The sequence below is a fragment of the Lepisma saccharinum genome, chromosome 3 (assembly GCF_977018435.1).
Source record: "Lepisma saccharinum chromosome 3, izLepSacc3.1, whole genome shotgun sequence".
NCBI classification, from domain to species: Eukaryota; Metazoa; Arthropoda; class Insecta; order Zygentoma; family Lepismatidae; genus Lepisma; species Lepisma saccharinum.
In genome coordinates this window covers 77,969,634-77,988,341 of record NC_139231.1, presented here as the reverse complement: position 1 = coordinate 77,988,341, position 18,708 = coordinate 77,969,634, and the positions used below count along the sequence as shown (strand labels likewise).

Genomic DNA, 18,708 nt, shown 5'->3' with positions numbered 1-18,708 from the left:
CCCCTGCATTTATCTTGAAATCCGCTGGGCACCCATTTATTCTAACTTCACAACGGCAATAACTCGCCCTGTCTGCATCTCATAAAAGGAAGATTTTCAGTATGTGCTTCATCTTGTCCGTAGGGGAGTCAGGACGTAAAGACAGATGGCAGCACCGTTGTTTTATTATCAGTTAAATTGGGGAAAATATGCTGGTACAAGATTTTCTGTCAATATTACAGAATATAAAGAATCATGGCATTTGTAATCCAGGGATTCGAAGAATCCCCAGCCGGCGGAGTGGTTAGCACATCGCACTACAACGCTAAGGGTCCCGGGTTCGAATCCCAGCCTGGGCATGGATGTTTGTGAGTGTCCATTCATCAATATCATCACTCATCCCCATCTTCGCAAATTAGCAAAAAGTGGCACAAGAGGCGAAGTAAAATAAAGCAAATTAATTAATCAATCAATCCCGGTCCGTGTACATTTCGTATCGGGGAATTTGTTCGTTCAGAATTCCGCCTCTTGATAATTTAGAACCACATAATTTGTTTGTTCGTTCGTGATCGTTTGCAACCACGTAATTTGTTCCTTAGATCAGAGTAACGACTCTTGATCGTTTGCAACGACGTAATTTGTTCCTTAGATCAGAGTAACGACTCTTGATCGCTTATAACCACGGAATTTGTTAGTTGAGAATTTCGACTTTGGATTGCTTAGAACCACAGAATTTGTTCACAATATAGACTCGTGATCGCTTAGAACCACAGAATTTGTTCATAATCTCGACTTGTGATCGTTTAGAACCATACAATTTGTTCATAATCTCGATTGTTTAGAACTTACACAATTTATTTTGTCAGAATCACGAATTTTCATCGTTTCAAACCACGAATGTGTTCTTTCGGAAATCAAGCTCTTGATTGTTAAATTCGCGGAATCTATTTGGTCAGAACCACAACTCTCTATCGTTTAGAATGTATGCATAATTTGTTCATTCAGAAACATGGCATTTGATGGATCCGATCATCGATATTGGATTGACGAGATTCCAGATGCCTGAAAACTTAAGGCCCGGGCATTTGATCATTCGGAATTCCAAGCACTGATAGTTAGATAGAGCCATGGAATTTGTTCGTTCGGAATTCCGTTATTGATCGTTCCGATTCCCGGTCATTGCTCATTGAAATCAAAGATTTTGTTCGTCAGACATTGGAACCGGAACATGCGTTGGCCTCACTCCGTCAGTTGATGACTACATTCGGTTGTCCAGATTCCAGTTCATAGATCACTTAGGACCAGACCATTTGATAGCTCAGGACCACGGGATTTGTTCCTTAGAAACTCTTGTTAGTTCAGAATGCCTGTGTTTGATCTTTAATAACCCTGATATCTACAATTATGCTCTAAATCAGCATTTGTTTATTCAGTATCCCTGTAATACGGAGCAAGGAAACAAGATTTGATTTGATTTGGTGTTTTAAGTTCACTTTATGCACAGTAAGGCTAATCGGTACTGGACCTACAGTTTAAAGTGGGATCCGAACCACTTGTGCCACCACCGGGTATCGAACCCGGGAAGGAAACATGAGGCGTACCAAAGTGGAAAAAAGGGAGGTCAGTTGAAATCATGAATAAGAAGGGGAACGACATGACACCGTAGGTTGAAGATGTCGAGGATACGTTGGACACACAATGCAACACAATTGCTTTCCTTTCCGTCATGCCTGGGGAACAACTTCAGTATTTATCTTTCTTTTATAATTTCGTGATTGACCTCCAGATGGAGAGATTTTGACCCGCGCTACAAACTGATCTGTAGCTACTTCAGTTCTCAAAACCTTGAAAATGATCATTAGAAAAATAATTGAAGATAAATAAATGACAGGAAATGGAAGAGAATGGAAGAAAAGATATGGGAAAAGTAGAGGAAAGAAAAGAGGAGAGAAATGAAGGAAATATAAGTGAAGTTAAGAGAAGTGAATAAAATAGAAGAAATCTAAAAGGAGAGAAGTGAAGAAGTAAAAAGAGAGAGGAGATAAATAAAGTGAAGACATAGAAAAGAGAGGAAGAGAGGTGAAGATAAAAGAAGCGAAGAAAAAGTGTAAGAAGACACAAGTGAAGTGATGAGAGGAGGACAATTATAAAGAGAAAGAAGAGAGATGAAGATATGAATCAAAAGTGAAATGAAGATGAGTGAGAAGACTATAAAGAGAAGGAAATTTTTCTCTTTTCCACTGAAGAATTAATACTGAGAAGTGCGAGCTTCATGTTCGGCAACTGTATCACATTTCAGTTCAGCGAGCCTCTTACAATTCGGAATCCTGTCACGTGTACTGGAAATGATTGCAAATTACACACAGATGGAAATGGAGCTGGAACAATAATAATAATAAACAATTAGTTCCACCTTTTGATTTAGAAGACCCAATTATTTGAACGACATGAAACGCATGTAAAAAAGGAAGAAAGAAACGTTATTGGTAAGTCTCACCCCCTGCAGATGTCGCTACCCCTATCAAAGCAAGAGTGCCTTAATTATGTTCATTATACAAGTGTACTAATTAATGTAGGTCTCTCGGCACTTTCTTTTTAATTTTCTTCCACTTTGCAACATCTTTGCAGGAGGCGGGCGGCAATCACGTCCGCCAAAGAGTTGAACTTTATATATACATCTCGATTGGAGATTCGATCGGAAATAATTAGGTGAGTTTCCATTCAGATCACGCGGAAGGGACTTCAAGCTAGGTTATGAGAAGAGCGAAGGAGACGCTTGTCAAAGGAATAATAAGGAATATTAAAGAAGGATTCCAATATCAAGATGACGAGAGTCTATTTTCCCAGGTCGAAGGGCGTGAAGACTTCAAAAGTCGTTTTCCATGAATCACGGGCTTTATGAAAAATGGAGATGGTCGCGATCAATTGCTGACAAGGGACCCCGCTGGTACTTGTTCTCGTGAAAGGACCTAACTTAGCTCCTTCATTCTCGTGGTTCGATTAAAAAGGTCTGGGACTGGTATTATTACTTCAAGATTACGGTGCTCGCGTGTGGTCGTCTTTGTGTACCCACAGACTAATCGCGTTTTTTTACATATACACACAGAATAACTATGTAACCTTTACAATGTGTGTAGCAAGTGATTGCAGTTCCTAGAGATTAAATTCCCATTAATCTAGAACTTTTATAAACATACATTCAACCATAATTGCACTAGGATATCAACTTTCATAGATAATGGTTTACGTTGATCAGGCGGGGTATCCACATACTAATATAACTACAAAATAACTCTTATTTAACCTCTACTACTTGCAATTCTTAAAGGTTACATTAACTGAAATTAGCATCATTAGAGATATACACACAACCATAACTGCACTGGAAATAAGATATATTATTTCAGACTTCAGGATTTACGGTGCTCTGACGGGGACGTATTTGTGCCCTTGCACTGGAAATGTTCTTTAACAACAAAAAACTAGATTTTGTCCGTACTGATTTGTGTGATGGATCTATAAAGTAAAATTTCTAAAGGGTAAATTCCCTCAGTGAAAGTCCCAGACATGCACATAACCATAATTACACTGAAAATATCGCTTTGCATTGCATACATTGTAAGGATAAACTTCATTAGGAACTTGTGACAGAAAAACAGCTGTGAGCTATAATTTTGATTTACTTCAGAATGATTTCTCTAACTCCAGTGTTTAACAGAAATCACTAAAATGTAACATATGATTGGAAATGTGTGAATAATGTTTTGTAATGAACATATGCAGAGTTACAAATTTCATTAAAATTTGCGACATTCATGTTTAATTGTGTGCTCATCTGATGAAAATGAGCTAGCTACGTCTTTTAACTTTCGATTGAAAGATATGATATAAGGACAACTTTAAAATATGAACTCTCGATTTTTTCGATAACGTATAATTATCAACTTTCTGATTTAGCATTAAAATGTGGTATAGGCTTTAAATTACTAAATTTTGAGGGTGAAGGTGGTAAATATGGTTTGCATTAATAAAATATAACGTTTTCCAACTTTAGATCTTTGCACATCTATGACATAGGTGTGAGAACCCCGTGGGTACAATTTGGACTGATGAGATTTGAAGGAGTTTACCCTGTACTACCAATCCGTGAACTATTCGTTTCCATTATTTCTTCCATCAGAGGCGATGATTTCCGTGATTTGTTATGCTTAAACAAGACGAATGAACCAATTGAGATGAATTATGTTGTTCTGGCTTGATTTTTTGGGCTTCTTGCCAATCCAGAAAATTTCAACTTTCTAGCTGTAGCAGTTCCCGAGATAACGCCAGTTGATGCCGAGTTCACAGAAGGTCGCTTTCGGGATTAGTACCCTCAAAATTAATTTCACATGAATCGAGATCTGCAAAAACATTTTACAGACATTTCAGTGTGGCCATATACCTCCCGTTTCAAACCAAATAATTACATTTGACAGGTCCATTAGCACGTTTCACACCTCAAGTGGCAACACTGTGCCTCAAGTGCGAAACTTTATTTAAGCGCACAGTATTCATGCGGATTTTTTTTTATTCCCTCAGTTCCCATTTAATCACCGAAAGCGCGCCAGAGAGATTCTCAGGAATAACATGGAGGGAACCTCTTCACAGCTGCACGTGTGAAACACCCTCTGGATTCAGACTTCCACAGCTGTTGAGAGAGGAAAAAAATCGCCTCGCAGAGATGTATTTTTGAGTTCAGGCCACCGGAGGCAGTTTGACAAGAAACTTCACTAATGGGAAAACTTGGGTGAAAAGTTCTGCAAAAGGAGAGCAAAGGAACAGATGGTTGCTGTAAATCGAGATACAGGGACTCCAAATGATGCGAGAATTGTTACTGTAGAACGAACACACACACACACATTAAAGGTAGCGCGTGAATGGTTGCTGTAAATCGAGATACAAGCAAACTAAAGATGTGTGAATGGTTGCTGTAAATCGAGATACCCGCACACTAAAGGTGGAGCGAAAATAGTTGCTGTAAATCGAGAAACAAGCAAACTAAAGGTGTGAGAATGGTTGCTGTAAATCGAGATACACGCACACTAAAGGTGGAGCGAGAATAGTTGCTGTAAATCGAGATACAAGAAAACTAAAGATGTGAGAATGGTTGCTGTAAATCGAGATACACGCACACTAAAGGTGGAGCGAGAATAGTTGCTGTAAATCGAGATACAAGCAAACTAAAGATGTGAGAATGGTTGCTGTAAATCGAGATACACGCACACTTCGGTGTCCATGCACTCATTATAAACCAAGGGACTGTATTGATTATATGTAATCAGATTTCATGTACAGTCACCAGCAATAAAAATGGAATACCTATAACCTGAAATACTCGCATCTCTGCAATCTGTCCAATTCTACGGCGACGAGCCAACTACAACAGCAACTGTTCAATAGGATGCTCTGCTATCGCCTCAGAGTTAGGCAATACACATAACGCATTCCAGGGAAACTAGTATTTCAGGATCCAGGTGTCCCATTTTATTGCCGATGACTGTACACTGCATTCAAAGCCACTCATCCATGTAGAATGTCTCCACTTACGCGTCAGAAACTTTAGGGTCACCCTGTAATTCAGCGTAGGTTAAATCACTTTCCTACTGGAAATTTCGGATGCAAATTTCATCTTAGCGCCCTGTATCATAGAGGGTCTCAGTCTTGGCTTGAGGCAAAAAGTTGAATAACGAATTTCCGAAGGAGACAAGAGATGTTGGCGGGGGAGGGGGTGAAGACAAAGTTATTTCAATTCAATCATAAAATTGCCCTCGTTGCTCGCAGCCGAGGATCATGGGTTCCGTTTCGGAAATCATCCGTGTCCCCCTCCTCCCCCCGTCTTTTCCTTCCGAGCAGGGGATTGAATGTTAACTCTTCGACCCGGCTTGCAAATTACTTTCGATAAAGCGGAACTCGATACTCACCATGGGGGGCGGGAGGGGAGAGGATTTTTTAATTCGCGAAGTCACACACCGAGAATCCTTGCTGTAACATTCGTTACGTTAAAATATGAATTAGGGGTTTCATTGACAAACTACAAGAAACAGCTTTGAAATAGTTCCTGAGGTACGAAAAATTTACACGAACTGTATGTTTTTGTTTTATGACACTTCTCTATTTTGTAAGGTTAATTGCGGTAATTAATATTTAAAATACTAACACTCCCGTCATTATACGAGGGATGTTCAATATGTAACCAGAAATTTGCAATGCAATCGTTCTACTTGACTCCTGTATTAACCCCGGAAGCCCCGTAGCACAGGAAACGAAATGCCTGCATTAATGGTGGGAGGCTCGTAGTATAATAAAGTGGCACTACTCACGATGTGCCACGATGCGGTCAGTGTTTGTTTCCTGCATGTTGAGGGTGTTAAACTGGTTGAGACAAGTGTGCATATAGCTGAATGTGACAAACGTGGAAGACAAACCGCGAGTTGGTAAATCTGTTGAGGTTAAGGCTGACGTCGTGGTCAGATACTGTTGAAGATCGTGAAGCCCAAGGGGGGGTTATAACCATCCCCTTTTGGCTCAGCATTCCTAAAAAAAGAACATCAAATGTAGGAAAAGATGGCAAAATGAGGACAGACTACCAAAAACGTGTTCGTAACCATATAACACCGACAAAAAAAGGAAGTGCAGTTCAAACTTTGGCCACTCACGTGATAGTTGTAAGTAATATTTACACCAATTTTCCTCCTTTATGAAATCTTGTTCAGTTTAATCCATGCAGGAAAACCTAGAAGTGTATTCACGGACGAAGCCAAAATATTGTGTTTTTTTTTCAGAAATCTAATTTCAGGAGAGAAAATATCAACATCCATATGGCCCAAAAGCAAAGTTTCATGGCTTTGGAAATGCGATTGTTTTGGAGGAAGTTAAAAAGCGACATATAAATGTCATATCATTTTAGGTGGCAACATCAACAGTCCAGAACTTTGATTGGAGGCGTAAGCTACATGTACCAAAGTACTACTAATGAGTACACAATCCCACAAAAAACGTAAATCATAACTTTGTAGAGCATAAAATTATTAAATATACAGAGTGTTCCGTTCAAATCTCCCTAATTTCAATTCATTACTGTGAGCGAAGTACGATGAATTGTGAAATAACTGTAACACCAAATGAAAGGCCAGATCTTCAAGTTTTGTTTTCATGACTTGAATTTGTCCGTTTGCTCACTACGCAGCGCCACGGTCGCAGAAATAGAAATGGCGACTGTTGAACAACGCGCGTAGGCAGTGGTGTGGTATGCTGAGACAAAATCTGTGATTGCAATGCAACGAAATTTCAGACGAATGTACGGAAGAGTGGCACCTGATGCTAATCAATTAGGCTGCGGTTTAGTAAGTTTCTAACAACCGGCAGTGTCCTAAAACAATCTGGTGGAGCTCGCCGTCGTGTGTCGGAGGAAAAGGTGGAAGAAATTCGAGCGGGGTTTCCATACCAAATTCTTTGCGACGCGGCTCATCATCCGACTTCAATTGTTGCACAATCTGCACTTTATACGGATACAACCGAAGCCGCTTGTGCAGAACTCCATGCATTGTTGTTGGAGGCACATTGAATTTTCTAGATGCGTGGAGGATGCATTTACTTGGGTTTCTCTAAAACCTCGCTCGAATTTCTTCCACCTTTTCCTCTGACACACGACGGCGAGCTCCACCAGATTGTTTTAGGACACTGCCGGTTGTTAGAAACTTACTAAACCGCAGACTAATTGATTTAGCATCAGGTGCCACTCTTCCTTACACTCGTCTGAAATTTCGTTGCATTGCAATCACAGATTTTGTCTCAGCATACCACACCACTGCCTGCGCGCGTTGTTCAACAGTCGCCATTTCTATTTATGCGACCGTGGCGGTGCGTAGTGAGCAAACGGACAACTTCAAGTCATGAAAACAAAACTTGAAGATCTGGCCTTTCATTTGGTGTTACAGTTATTTCACAATTCATCGTACTTCGTTCACAGTAATTAATTGAAATTAGGGAGATTTGAACGGAACACCCGGTATTATATAAATTTAAAAAAATAAATTCCATAATGAATGATATTTGTTGTGAATGTGATCCTCCGAACACCAATATAAATATGGAGGAAAAATTCCAAATTTAAATTAATAATGATTACATGAAATTGATTGACCAATCCAAAGGAACAACACCCTTTCCCAAGCCGGGACTGCCACCCAGAAATGGGGGTGTTGATCATAGGTGGGACTGTACTTTTGAACGACCCTCGTATATCTTTGCCTACATTCACGTTACTCCAAGTTTTCGTAAGAGTCGCGTTCCGTACTGGAAAAATTTTTCACACAGAAAGAGAATCGCCCATTTAACCTTTGAATGGGAGTTCATTAATCCTACAGTGGTAATGCACCACCATTGTCCCGTTTTCAATTCCAAGCAGACCATACGGATCACTCGTTGGATCTCGTAATTGTTGTTTCGGGAGAGCCTCGTGTTAAAAGCACTTCCTTAAATAGCGCGGTCGGACAGCTTGCTCTACTAAGGACTCCATTTCGGGTAAAGGAAGAAGAAGACGAAGGCCATCTTGTCTGGCGAAACACGATACGCACTCCGGAGCTCGGCGAAAAAGAACATTGTTTGCCTCCACTTCCTCGCCAGGAGAAGGGCTTTAATTTACGGGTTCTTTGGCTCTGAGCCAGTGTCCTGGCTCATTTTCTCGCCTAAAACGAAATCTCGGTTCCTTCCATATCAGATCCGTTCCTTCCCGCCAGAGTTTCTTTGTGTTTCCGTCTGTACGGAGAAATAACAAGGTTCTTCCCACCTAATGCAGTCCCAGCTACTGCTGCTTCCATCTGTCGAGGAACCTCTGAAACTTTGGAAACTATGGTAGTTCCGCTTATCACTGCTGGCATCTGCGATAGCGATTCCTTCCCTATCCGCGTGGAGGACAATCTATTTCTTAACCTAACGCACGGTATGGAATTGTTAAAGTAACAAGAATCGAAATGTGATCTCTGATTAGCTCGAAAAAAAAAAAATCTGTATGCATTGTTGACACTGACGTGTCGGATAATACATTAAAAGTTATTAACACAGCATCATCCTAGGAGACACAGGGTGTAGTGGCTTACTATTCTTTCACAATTTATGCATTTAACACATTGAATTCATGTTGACTTGGTGTTGGTGCTCTAAGTCCACTTTATGCACAGTAAGGCTAATCGGGACTGGACCTATAGTTTAAGCCTCGATTACAAGGCGACTACGTTACCACTAATCCATCGGGGAGGCCCTGCACGCATTAAATGCATGTGTTTCGTGTCCTATTTGATGCTTTTGCACGAAATAGGTTCTTTGTAAATTTTGCTCAGAGGTTTTCACACTGAAGAAAAAATATCATCAAATTAATACACTAACCTACTGGAGGACAAATGGCTGCATATATCACACACTCTTCCGCCATAATGAATTCAATGTTGTATTTTAAATCGAGAGATAGTCACGTAGTAAAATCAGTTTTAATTTATCTTTGGGTGCGTTCCGAAAGTCGCACGAGTTTAACGCGTTAAACTGGCCGTTTCAAAAGTCCTGTCGTGAAATTCGCGAGGCTCGTAATGGTGTTCCTTAAGTCGATGCGTTATGTTCGTTCTCGCACGAAATGCACGGGCCAGGAGGCTGGTTTGTTCAGTGGAAATCGTCTGCTGCTTGCAGACAACGCGCGTGCATAATGGTTTGAAACTCCACTAGTTCGGAAAATAAATTATAATTTAGAGAGAGCGCGATATGAAGAAACATGCACAATATAAGTGTGCCATGACTGTTCTTACAATGTGATTCTAACAGTGCCCGCAGTAGGGTTTATTTCTGCAAGAAGGACATGCCTTCCGCTTGACGCCATGTGGAAACAAACCTACTGGAGGTAGTGTCTGCATACCTACGCTCGCCCCAAATCGTTGAATTCGTTCGTTTTGTTAAGAGTTTCGGGACGTAGCTACCCTTTATTCATGACAGAGTCTGCTGACACGCGCGTGTCAGCAGTAAGAATAAGCGTCAAATTACTCCTGCCACGTAATTCGTCTGCTAAGAGGATGTTACAAATCTTAAGGACAGATGAAGACGAGAAAAATGCAAGTTTATGACTAATGGGAATGAATGTACAGGTAATTTAGAACCTTTTTTTTAGAAAGCATTTAGCGATATTATTTGAATGCTAACAGAACCTAACCTAACTACGAGAGCATTTAGGTTTATTATTAGAAGAATGCTAAGGGACCTAATCTTAAAACATTTTTGTGCAAGTAATCGCTAAAACTTCACAGTATGTGTTACAGACGTAATTGCATACATGGCATGATGAAATCACGATAAAACAAAGACCGAGTCTGCTGCCACGCGCATGTCTGTTTTGGGTTACAGCAGAAAGAGAACGTGGCAGCAGACACTACCTTTATTCCTTTGCAAGTTATGGCTCTTCAACTTGTCCATAAGCATACACATGGACGTCCGGAAGGGGGGCAATGGGGAGGGGGCACGGCTCACCCTGGAAAATGAAAGTAAACAAAAAATTAACTAGTTCACACATATAATTTCATTTCAGCCACAAGAATGTGTTAATTATTGCATGAACATGATAAATTCAAATTGAAGCAATGTTTTTTGAAGGGACAACATTATTATGGATGAAAATGTGCCTTGTTTGCCCCCCATGGAAAAAAATACCCTGCTTGCCCCTCTCTGGAAAAAATCCTGCGGACGCTCATGAGCATACATAGACATATATTGAGAGACTTTGTAAACTTAGGGTATTAACTTATTATGCATGGCTCCTTTTTAGGGAATGTGAGTCCTTCACCTTAACCTAATGTCAATGGCGATGCTGAAGAAGTAAGGTTGAACAACGAGCTGTACAGAATAGCGGCTGCCCATCTCCAAGTTATAGAATGATTAATGCGACACTAATCTTATCTGTATCGTTGTGTGTTGGGACAGTGGGCGAACTTGATAATATAAATCTAATAAGATTATTTTAACAATCAGTATATTGACTTACGTAATATGTGATGTATCTGTTGCCATTCTGTAGGATTTTCTGCTATTTTCACCATCAGTTCCAGCAGGTCTTCATCCGCTTTCGGGTCCACAGCATCGACAATCTGCAAATATGAAAACAACGGCTACAGTTCTACTTCTAATTCGTGTGCTTACAAGTATATTATATATTAGATCTATCAAGTAAAGAAACTTAGAATAGAAGTACATAGAACGAAGTCGGTGCCCTGTGGCGAGAGCGATAAGTAAAACATGGCATTGGTAACTACTTGGAACCATATTAAAAAAAATCACACATGATATGCATATGTGTGTGTGTGTGTGTATATAATTATAGTACAGCATTGAGATATCTGAGAAAAAAATCAAATTTAAATACTATGTTTTGCATAAATATATATTACAACTGTAATAAGTTCCAGTTGTGTGATATATATATATATTTTTGAAAAATAATCATTAAAATTACATTAATTGTGGTTAACTATTTAAGAGCCGTTAATACTTTTAAAACAGTTGGGATCATTTTTACGGTCTTTGGATGGGAGCAGAAATTGAGGGTTTAGACCGTAATTTCTCCAGTCCATATTTCACAGTGTAGTGGTTTCTGAGTTGACACGGGCCGACAAACCGACTCGATCGTCTCATAAGTGTACTTTCTTCACCTTTTAATGACCAGCAGGGAAAGGATTTATATGAAAATACATATGATCCTAAAATCATTGTAATGTATGTAAGCTAGAAAAACGCTCTTTTAATTTTCCATATCTTTTACGTATATTAGCTTGCAACACATATTTTAGTTATTTTTGCATACATTTTCCATTTTTCAAATATTTTCCGATATAAATGTTTCACATTTCCCCCCTCCCGTTAAATACCAAAGTTTTTCCGTTCAACTGTATTCTGTTCGTTTTGTACTCTCTCGTCAACAATAGAGATGCAAGCTGAAGCTTTCATGGTGAAATCCAGTGCATATTTTAAATATACCCCCATTAATTCATGCGATATTGAACGCAGTTTCAGTTATTACAAATCTGCCTTTAGAGACAACAGGAGGAGGTTAAGAAAAGTAATAGAAAGATATCTAAAGGAAAGATTGACAATCCATTGTTGTAGTAACAAAAAATAATGCACATTTTGTATTTGAATTCTGCATTATAATTAATGTCATGTAAGCCTTGTTTGACAGTTCATTGTTTTGTTAACAGATAATAAAGCACATTTGTATTTGAATTTGCTCGGGTGTAAAACATGGTAAGTGACATTTTGGTCAATTGTTAGTTATAAAGTAAAATGTGCCATTCTATAATTTTCGAGTGAAATTGCCATGTCATACAATTTGTATTGGACTGAGTGAGGCCTTCTGAAATTGGTAAACACAACACGAAAACAATTTATCTACAGCACGGCTTCTAATAATCTTTTTCTTAATGAACTCAGAAGTGACCAAAATGTCACTTACCATGTTTTACACCCGAGCCATTCAATTAATGCCATGTAAGTCTAATGGACATTATTTAGTTAGTCGAGCGCCACTTGCTTAATTAAAATCACCATTTTTCACAACTGTTAAGTCAATATTTAATTCCATATTTTGATTAAAATAAATACCTGTACATTTTTACATCTAACATGTTTTTAGTATACATAAATCCTCTCCCTAATGATCAGTGTTAAAGTGGGGGTAGAAATAGGATTTGTTTTGTGTGTGTGTGTGTGTCAGATCTACTCGCGTCCTTTTCAACAACACGACTTGGGCTTTCACATCTCTCCATTATTGGATGTCATAATGTGTCGGCCAGAAATCTTTCACCTCGAAGAGAAAAAAAAAGGAATAGGAGTTATAAAAACGTCAATCTAGATGATTGAAAGTGAAGGAAGTTATTGAGAGTCTCACTCCGGTCTCCCACTCAAGCTATCCGAAAGCATGCGAATTCTCGGTGAAAAATGCAGTTTTGCAGAAATTTTTGCTTCTCAACAGAACACGCCAGGAATTCAGAATCGCGGATGACGCAAAAGAGGGTTTTCTATCCACTCTAATATGGTGTCTGTCGAGATGATCGCAAAGGAGAGGTCCAAAAGATTGATACAAACGAGGAAGATGAAAGAAGTACCCTCGCGGAAAAGCGAATGCAACAGTCTTCCCAGCGAATATTCTCAGGAACTTGAATTTATTGTCATCTCGCTAATTTTCCCACTCCTATTCCAAATATTTCTCCCCTTGTTTATTCTCATTCTTACATTTTCTCCTTCCTTGATGTTGGGCGCCCACCGGAGCGGAAGCGCAGTGAAGCAACAAACGGAGCGGAAGTGTCATTGAAAAAGTGAAAGTTCGCCCACTGATGCAGAAGCGCGGTGATTTTTTCTGCTTTGCAAGTCTTGGGAATACGTGATAACATGAAACAAATGTCATAGCTACTTTCATCCTAAGATAGAAACGTTTTAAAGAAGGAACGTAGCGAGACTGCGTACATACCACGTGATCACTTGTTAAAAGTATTTAAGGACGTTATTTTAATGCTAAGAGCACTAAATCTGACCTACTTACAAAAACATATAGACCAGCAGTGACGTGTCCACGAGGGGGGGGGGGGGGCTGATGGGGGTTATAACCCCCCTTTCGCCCAGTATTCCTAAAAAAAAAAGAACGTCAAAGGTAAGAAAATATGACAAAATGAGGGCTGACTACTAAGAAAAAGTAGCTATACATAACTCCTCCCTTTAGAAAATCCTGGGAACGCCACTGTAGACCAGTCTAACATAAAAAATTCATTTAGGGATGTTATTCTAATGTTAAGAGCCAGAACACACCCCGCACGTGAGGTAAACGGCAGCAGTAGTCCGTATCCAGAACGGAAGTAAAAAGGCTGCTAGCAAAGAAATATGCTCATGAGAGCATACGGAAGGAAAAATAATTCTCCAGAAAAAAATACAGGACGTAATCATTAAGACTCTGGAGTATGTGTTAACATACATAAATAGAAACTTAACCATATAAAAATGCGAGTGTACCATCATTAGTTTGGAATTAAGCAATCGGAACTTGGGCCGTGTTCCGTAACAAAATACAGAATATTAAAATGGATGCGAGTGTCTGCTTATCAAGAGCAAGAAAATCGTAGAGAATCCTCGTAGAAGAATGTGGGATTTGCTGCTCGTTACAATAATTGGGAAGCTCACTTCGCCCAACGCATATAACAAAATACTGGTTCGTTAGTAAATTCTCGTGGTGTTTCAAATGTTTATTCAACGCCGTTTATCCAACACCTTGGGATGTAACGTTCTTGGTTTATTCTACGAACTGTCACTTCTTGTTTCCAAAACGAGGCGAGAGATGACGCTATTTTGGTGCTGCTTATAATTACAAAGTGTACGTGGTAGGCTGCGATTCCCAGAACGGGAAACTCCTGAGGAGTTATGTAAATACAGTCGTAACAAAACGAATAGTCAGACAAAAGTCTCTAATAAAGATCTTGGATGATGATATGCACATAATTAGAATCGTCGAGGCAGTGAGATTAGGTAAAGTCTTCAGGTAACAACAAAGTTTAGAATCACGACAATGTTCTAAAATCAACTAATACGGGGGCCGCACTGAAAGTTTCAGGAATCAGGTTCTGGCAACTATGCAATCTGTTAGATTTTGTGATATTTATGAACTGTGATATTTGTCGACTGTAATTACAAGGACTGATGTAACACGGATTCGTTTTCGTTTCAGGATAGAAGTTTGAAGTGAGGTGTTTGTAAAAAAAATGGAATTAACAAGAGAGAACTTACGTGCCATGATTTATTATGATTTTCGGCAAGGTTTAACACAGCAACAGTGTGTTACTCGAATGATCGAAACTTTTCACGAAGATGACCCATCAAAGACGACAATTTATCGTTGGTTTCAAGAATTGAGATGTGGCCGGGTTAGCCTTAGTGGTGACATTCGTTAAAGCCGCCCATCGACAGCCATTGTGCCAGAAAACATGGATGCAGTTCGTGAACTAATCAACAGTGATCGACACGTGACTTATCGCGAAATTCAGGGTTCCTTAGGTATTGGCATGAGTCAAATACAAACAATTCTGCACAATCATTTAGGTGTGAAAAAGCTTTGTGCCCGTTGGATGCCACACAATTTAACAAAAGCACAAAAGGACGACCGTGTGAAGTGGTGCAAGGATATGATCAAACGGTTCAAGTCGGGATCATCAAATCTTGTGTTTAACATCGTCACAGGCAATGAATCATGGATTTACTCTTATGAACCTGAAACAAAGCGAAAATCTGCTGTGTGGGTGTTCCAGGATGAGCCTAAACCAACGAAAATTGTTCGTGCACGCAGTGTGTCGAAAAAAATGGTTGCCTCTTTTTTCGGTAAATCAGGTCACATTGCGACTGTTGCACTAGAGAATCGTAGAACAGTCAATGCATAATGGTATACCACAATTTGCCTGCCACAATTACTCCACGTGCTCAGAACTTCAAACCCAAATCGTCGAATCATTCTGCATCACGACAATGCCAGCTCGCACACAGCATCTGACACAAGGAACTTTCTGGACCATGAACAAGTTGAACTCATGACTCATCCAGCTTATCCACCTGACTTAGCCCCATTTGATTATTTTTTGGTCCCAACAATGAAGAACAACTTGCGTGGTAAGCAATTTTTCACTCCCGAATAGGCCATCGAAGCATACGAAATGTATGTCTCGCAGGTACCAACTTCAGACTGGCATAACAGTTTCAACAATTGGTTCCATCGCATGAAACAATGCATTGCTGTAAAGGGTGAATATTTTGAAAAACAATAAAAAATTGATGTACTTTCATTCTTCTTCTTTATGTCATTTTCCCGAAACTTTCAGTGCGGCCCTCGTATACTGATGTCCTAAAGAAAAATGTGAATTTTATCAGTTAAACGTCAACGAAACATGCTACAACGTCTATCAAGATTCGTATCGTATCATGTGAACAACAGAGAAATGAAGAAAATTTAGGGAAAGCTTCGTAATTTTTTTGTTGCTATTTTTGTATAAATTGCGAAAAATCGACGAAGTGGAAAATGGAAATGCAATTTCAGAATGATTCATGTTTCAAAATATTGTTACCGATTAATTGCAAGATATTCACTCAGAGGTGTGCGAGTTTTCTTAAGTCCACTTTATGCACAGAAAGGTTAATCGGGACTGGACCAGCAGTTTAAAGTGAGATCCGGAGCACAATCTGCGTCTACCGGTTATCAAACCCTGGACCCCTTGATTACAAGGCCTGGCGCGGTGTCCTGTTTTAAATCTGAAAGGAAGTTAGCTGACCTGGACATATTTGTTCCGTATGTGCGGCACGAACTGATATTATTCCTGTATTTTAGCAAAACTCATGTACTTCTTGATTGTCTCTGTCCTTTATATGAAGAATGTATAGCTTGCAGACGTAACACAACTTGATGAAGTCCATCTATGCACGAATGACTAGCTTACAAATCTCTGAAATCATACTTTGACCTTGTCCCAAGTACTTGCTTTTAAAAGCTTCCGATTGTGTATATTTCACTGAAATGTGACACAGTAAGATTCCTATTTACTCCTACAATCTACGTTAATTTTTCATTCAAGTTGGCTTTTCTATCACGATTTTCTTTGAGGACTGTCGATAAGTTCTCTCTCTTGCTCATCTGTGCCTTCCTGATTATTAAAAATGATATTTCTATTATAAATGTTAATACTTCAAATTTATTTACTTCCAATAAGTGATTTACAGACCGAAATACATGAAAATTTAATGATAGTCAACTTTTGTTCAACAGTGTCCTTTTTGATACTTCTTTGAACTAATTATTACTTCTATACGTAACTAAATACAAAATATTGTTATAGGTCTGCATATCTGTTTACCAATAATTTTTAAGTACAGAGCATTCCCTGACATTCGCTACGAGACTCGGCGGAAAGCGGCCCGGCATCAGCGCTTGTCTTTCCCGGTGAACGGGTCCGCGACAGTCGCTTATATTAAACCTCGTAAAAAAGTTTAGAGTAACAGGGTCAGTTCTGAATAAAAGTGGAAAGAAAAATGGGGAAATAAAGTATACAAAGACAATCCGCACACCATCCGTGAGTTAAAAGAGAGTATAGTACGAAAAATCGGGAGAATTACAGTAGACGAACTTGCACGTGTATATGACAATTTCCTTCGGAGATGCCAGGAATGTGTTGCAGCAGAGGGACATCATTTTCAACACCTTCTGTAGTCAAGGTTAGTACACAATATGAAAACTGTAATATTAATAGCCGACTCTAGCTACTGTCGCTGACCTGTTCACCGGGAAAGACAAGCGCTGACGCCGGGCAGCTTGCCGCCGAGTCTCTTAGCGAATGTCAGGGAATGCTCTGTATTATATAAGAGAAAAACTATTCCTTCAAATGTCAATGTCACTTCCAAGTACAGTAGTGCAGAGGGTACTTCTATACGTGGAAGGGTAAGGAGATTTTGGCGGTTGTTAGAATAGCACTCTGTGGGGTTGAGTGTTGGCCTGTCTTCTTAAAAGATGTGTGTGTGGTAAGTGTCCCTATACGGCATCATAGGTATGAACGTTATATATTATTTTTGATAAAGACTTCATCTCAGCAACGTCATATAGTCAAAATATTGTTAAAAACTGAGGCCTACTAAATATCTTATTGTTGATAAAGGGTTGATTAATTAATTGATTAATTTGGTTTATTTTACTTCGCATTTCTGCCACTTTTGGCTAATGCGAAGATGAGGATGAGTGACGATATGATGAAATTAATGAATGGACACTCACAAAGAACATCCATTTCGGGATTCGAACCCGGGACACCTGGCGTTGTAGCGCACTGTACTAACCACTCCGCTATGGAGGTCGGTTGTTGATAAGGGGATTGTCCATATGTATGGCTAGGTAGTACAGCACACTTATGCTCGCTATTGTATACAAAGCAACGGGAACAAGAGCGAGACAGAAACCTAGGGAAAAGGACAACGAGAGAGAGAGAGAGAGAGAGAGAGAGAGAGAGAGAGAGAGAGAGAGAGAGAGAGATAAAGAAAGAAAGAAAAAATAGAGAGAGAGAAAAAGAGAGAGAGGGGGGACGAAATATAAAGAAGCAAAACAAAAAGGACAGAATGTGAGGAAGAAAACAAGTTAAATGGAAAACAGGCAAAAGAGACAAGGGAATAGAAAATAGTAAAAAGAAAAAAGATGTTGAGATAAAGGACAAGAGGGAGAGAAAAGAGAGAAACATAAACATAAGAGACAAACTGATCGACATAAGCAGACAACAAAAGAATGAAAGAGAGAGTGAGAGAAAGAGAGAGAGAGAGAGATAAAGAAAGAAAGAAAAAATAGAGAGAGAGAAAAAGAGAGAGATAAAGACAGAAAGAAAGAAATAGAAAGAAATGAGGCAATTAAAAAAAGAGAATGACAACACAGGAGAGAGAGAGGAAGACAAGAGTAGAGGAAAACGCAGAAAGCAAAAGATGCTTGACCTTCTGTAGAATGAAGGGAACATTTGAAAGCTATTACACAAAAACCAGACAATACAAATATCCAAGACCTGAATCTCACCCCACACCCGAGATGCCGTATCGTGTTCCAAAACATATTTTGTACTTTAAAGAAAGAGATTCAGGACACTTGCAACAATGCAAGTGTCAAGC

The 18,708-nt window shown here is 39.3% G+C and overlaps 1 protein-coding gene across 1 annotated transcript in view; it reads right to left on the bottom strand.

Annotated features, from left to right (window-relative positions):
• The window catches only part of LOC145985171 (uncharacterized), a 640,330-nt gene that overhangs the window by 37,530 nt on the left and 584,092 nt on the right, over positions 1–18,708 (bottom strand). The window contains exon 5 of the mRNA XM_083118869.1: positions 11,036–11,138. Within this exon, the coding sequence (XP_082974995.1) occupies positions 11,036–11,138 (103 nt within the window). The remainder of the gene's footprint in view (positions 1–11,035; positions 11,139–18,708) is intronic.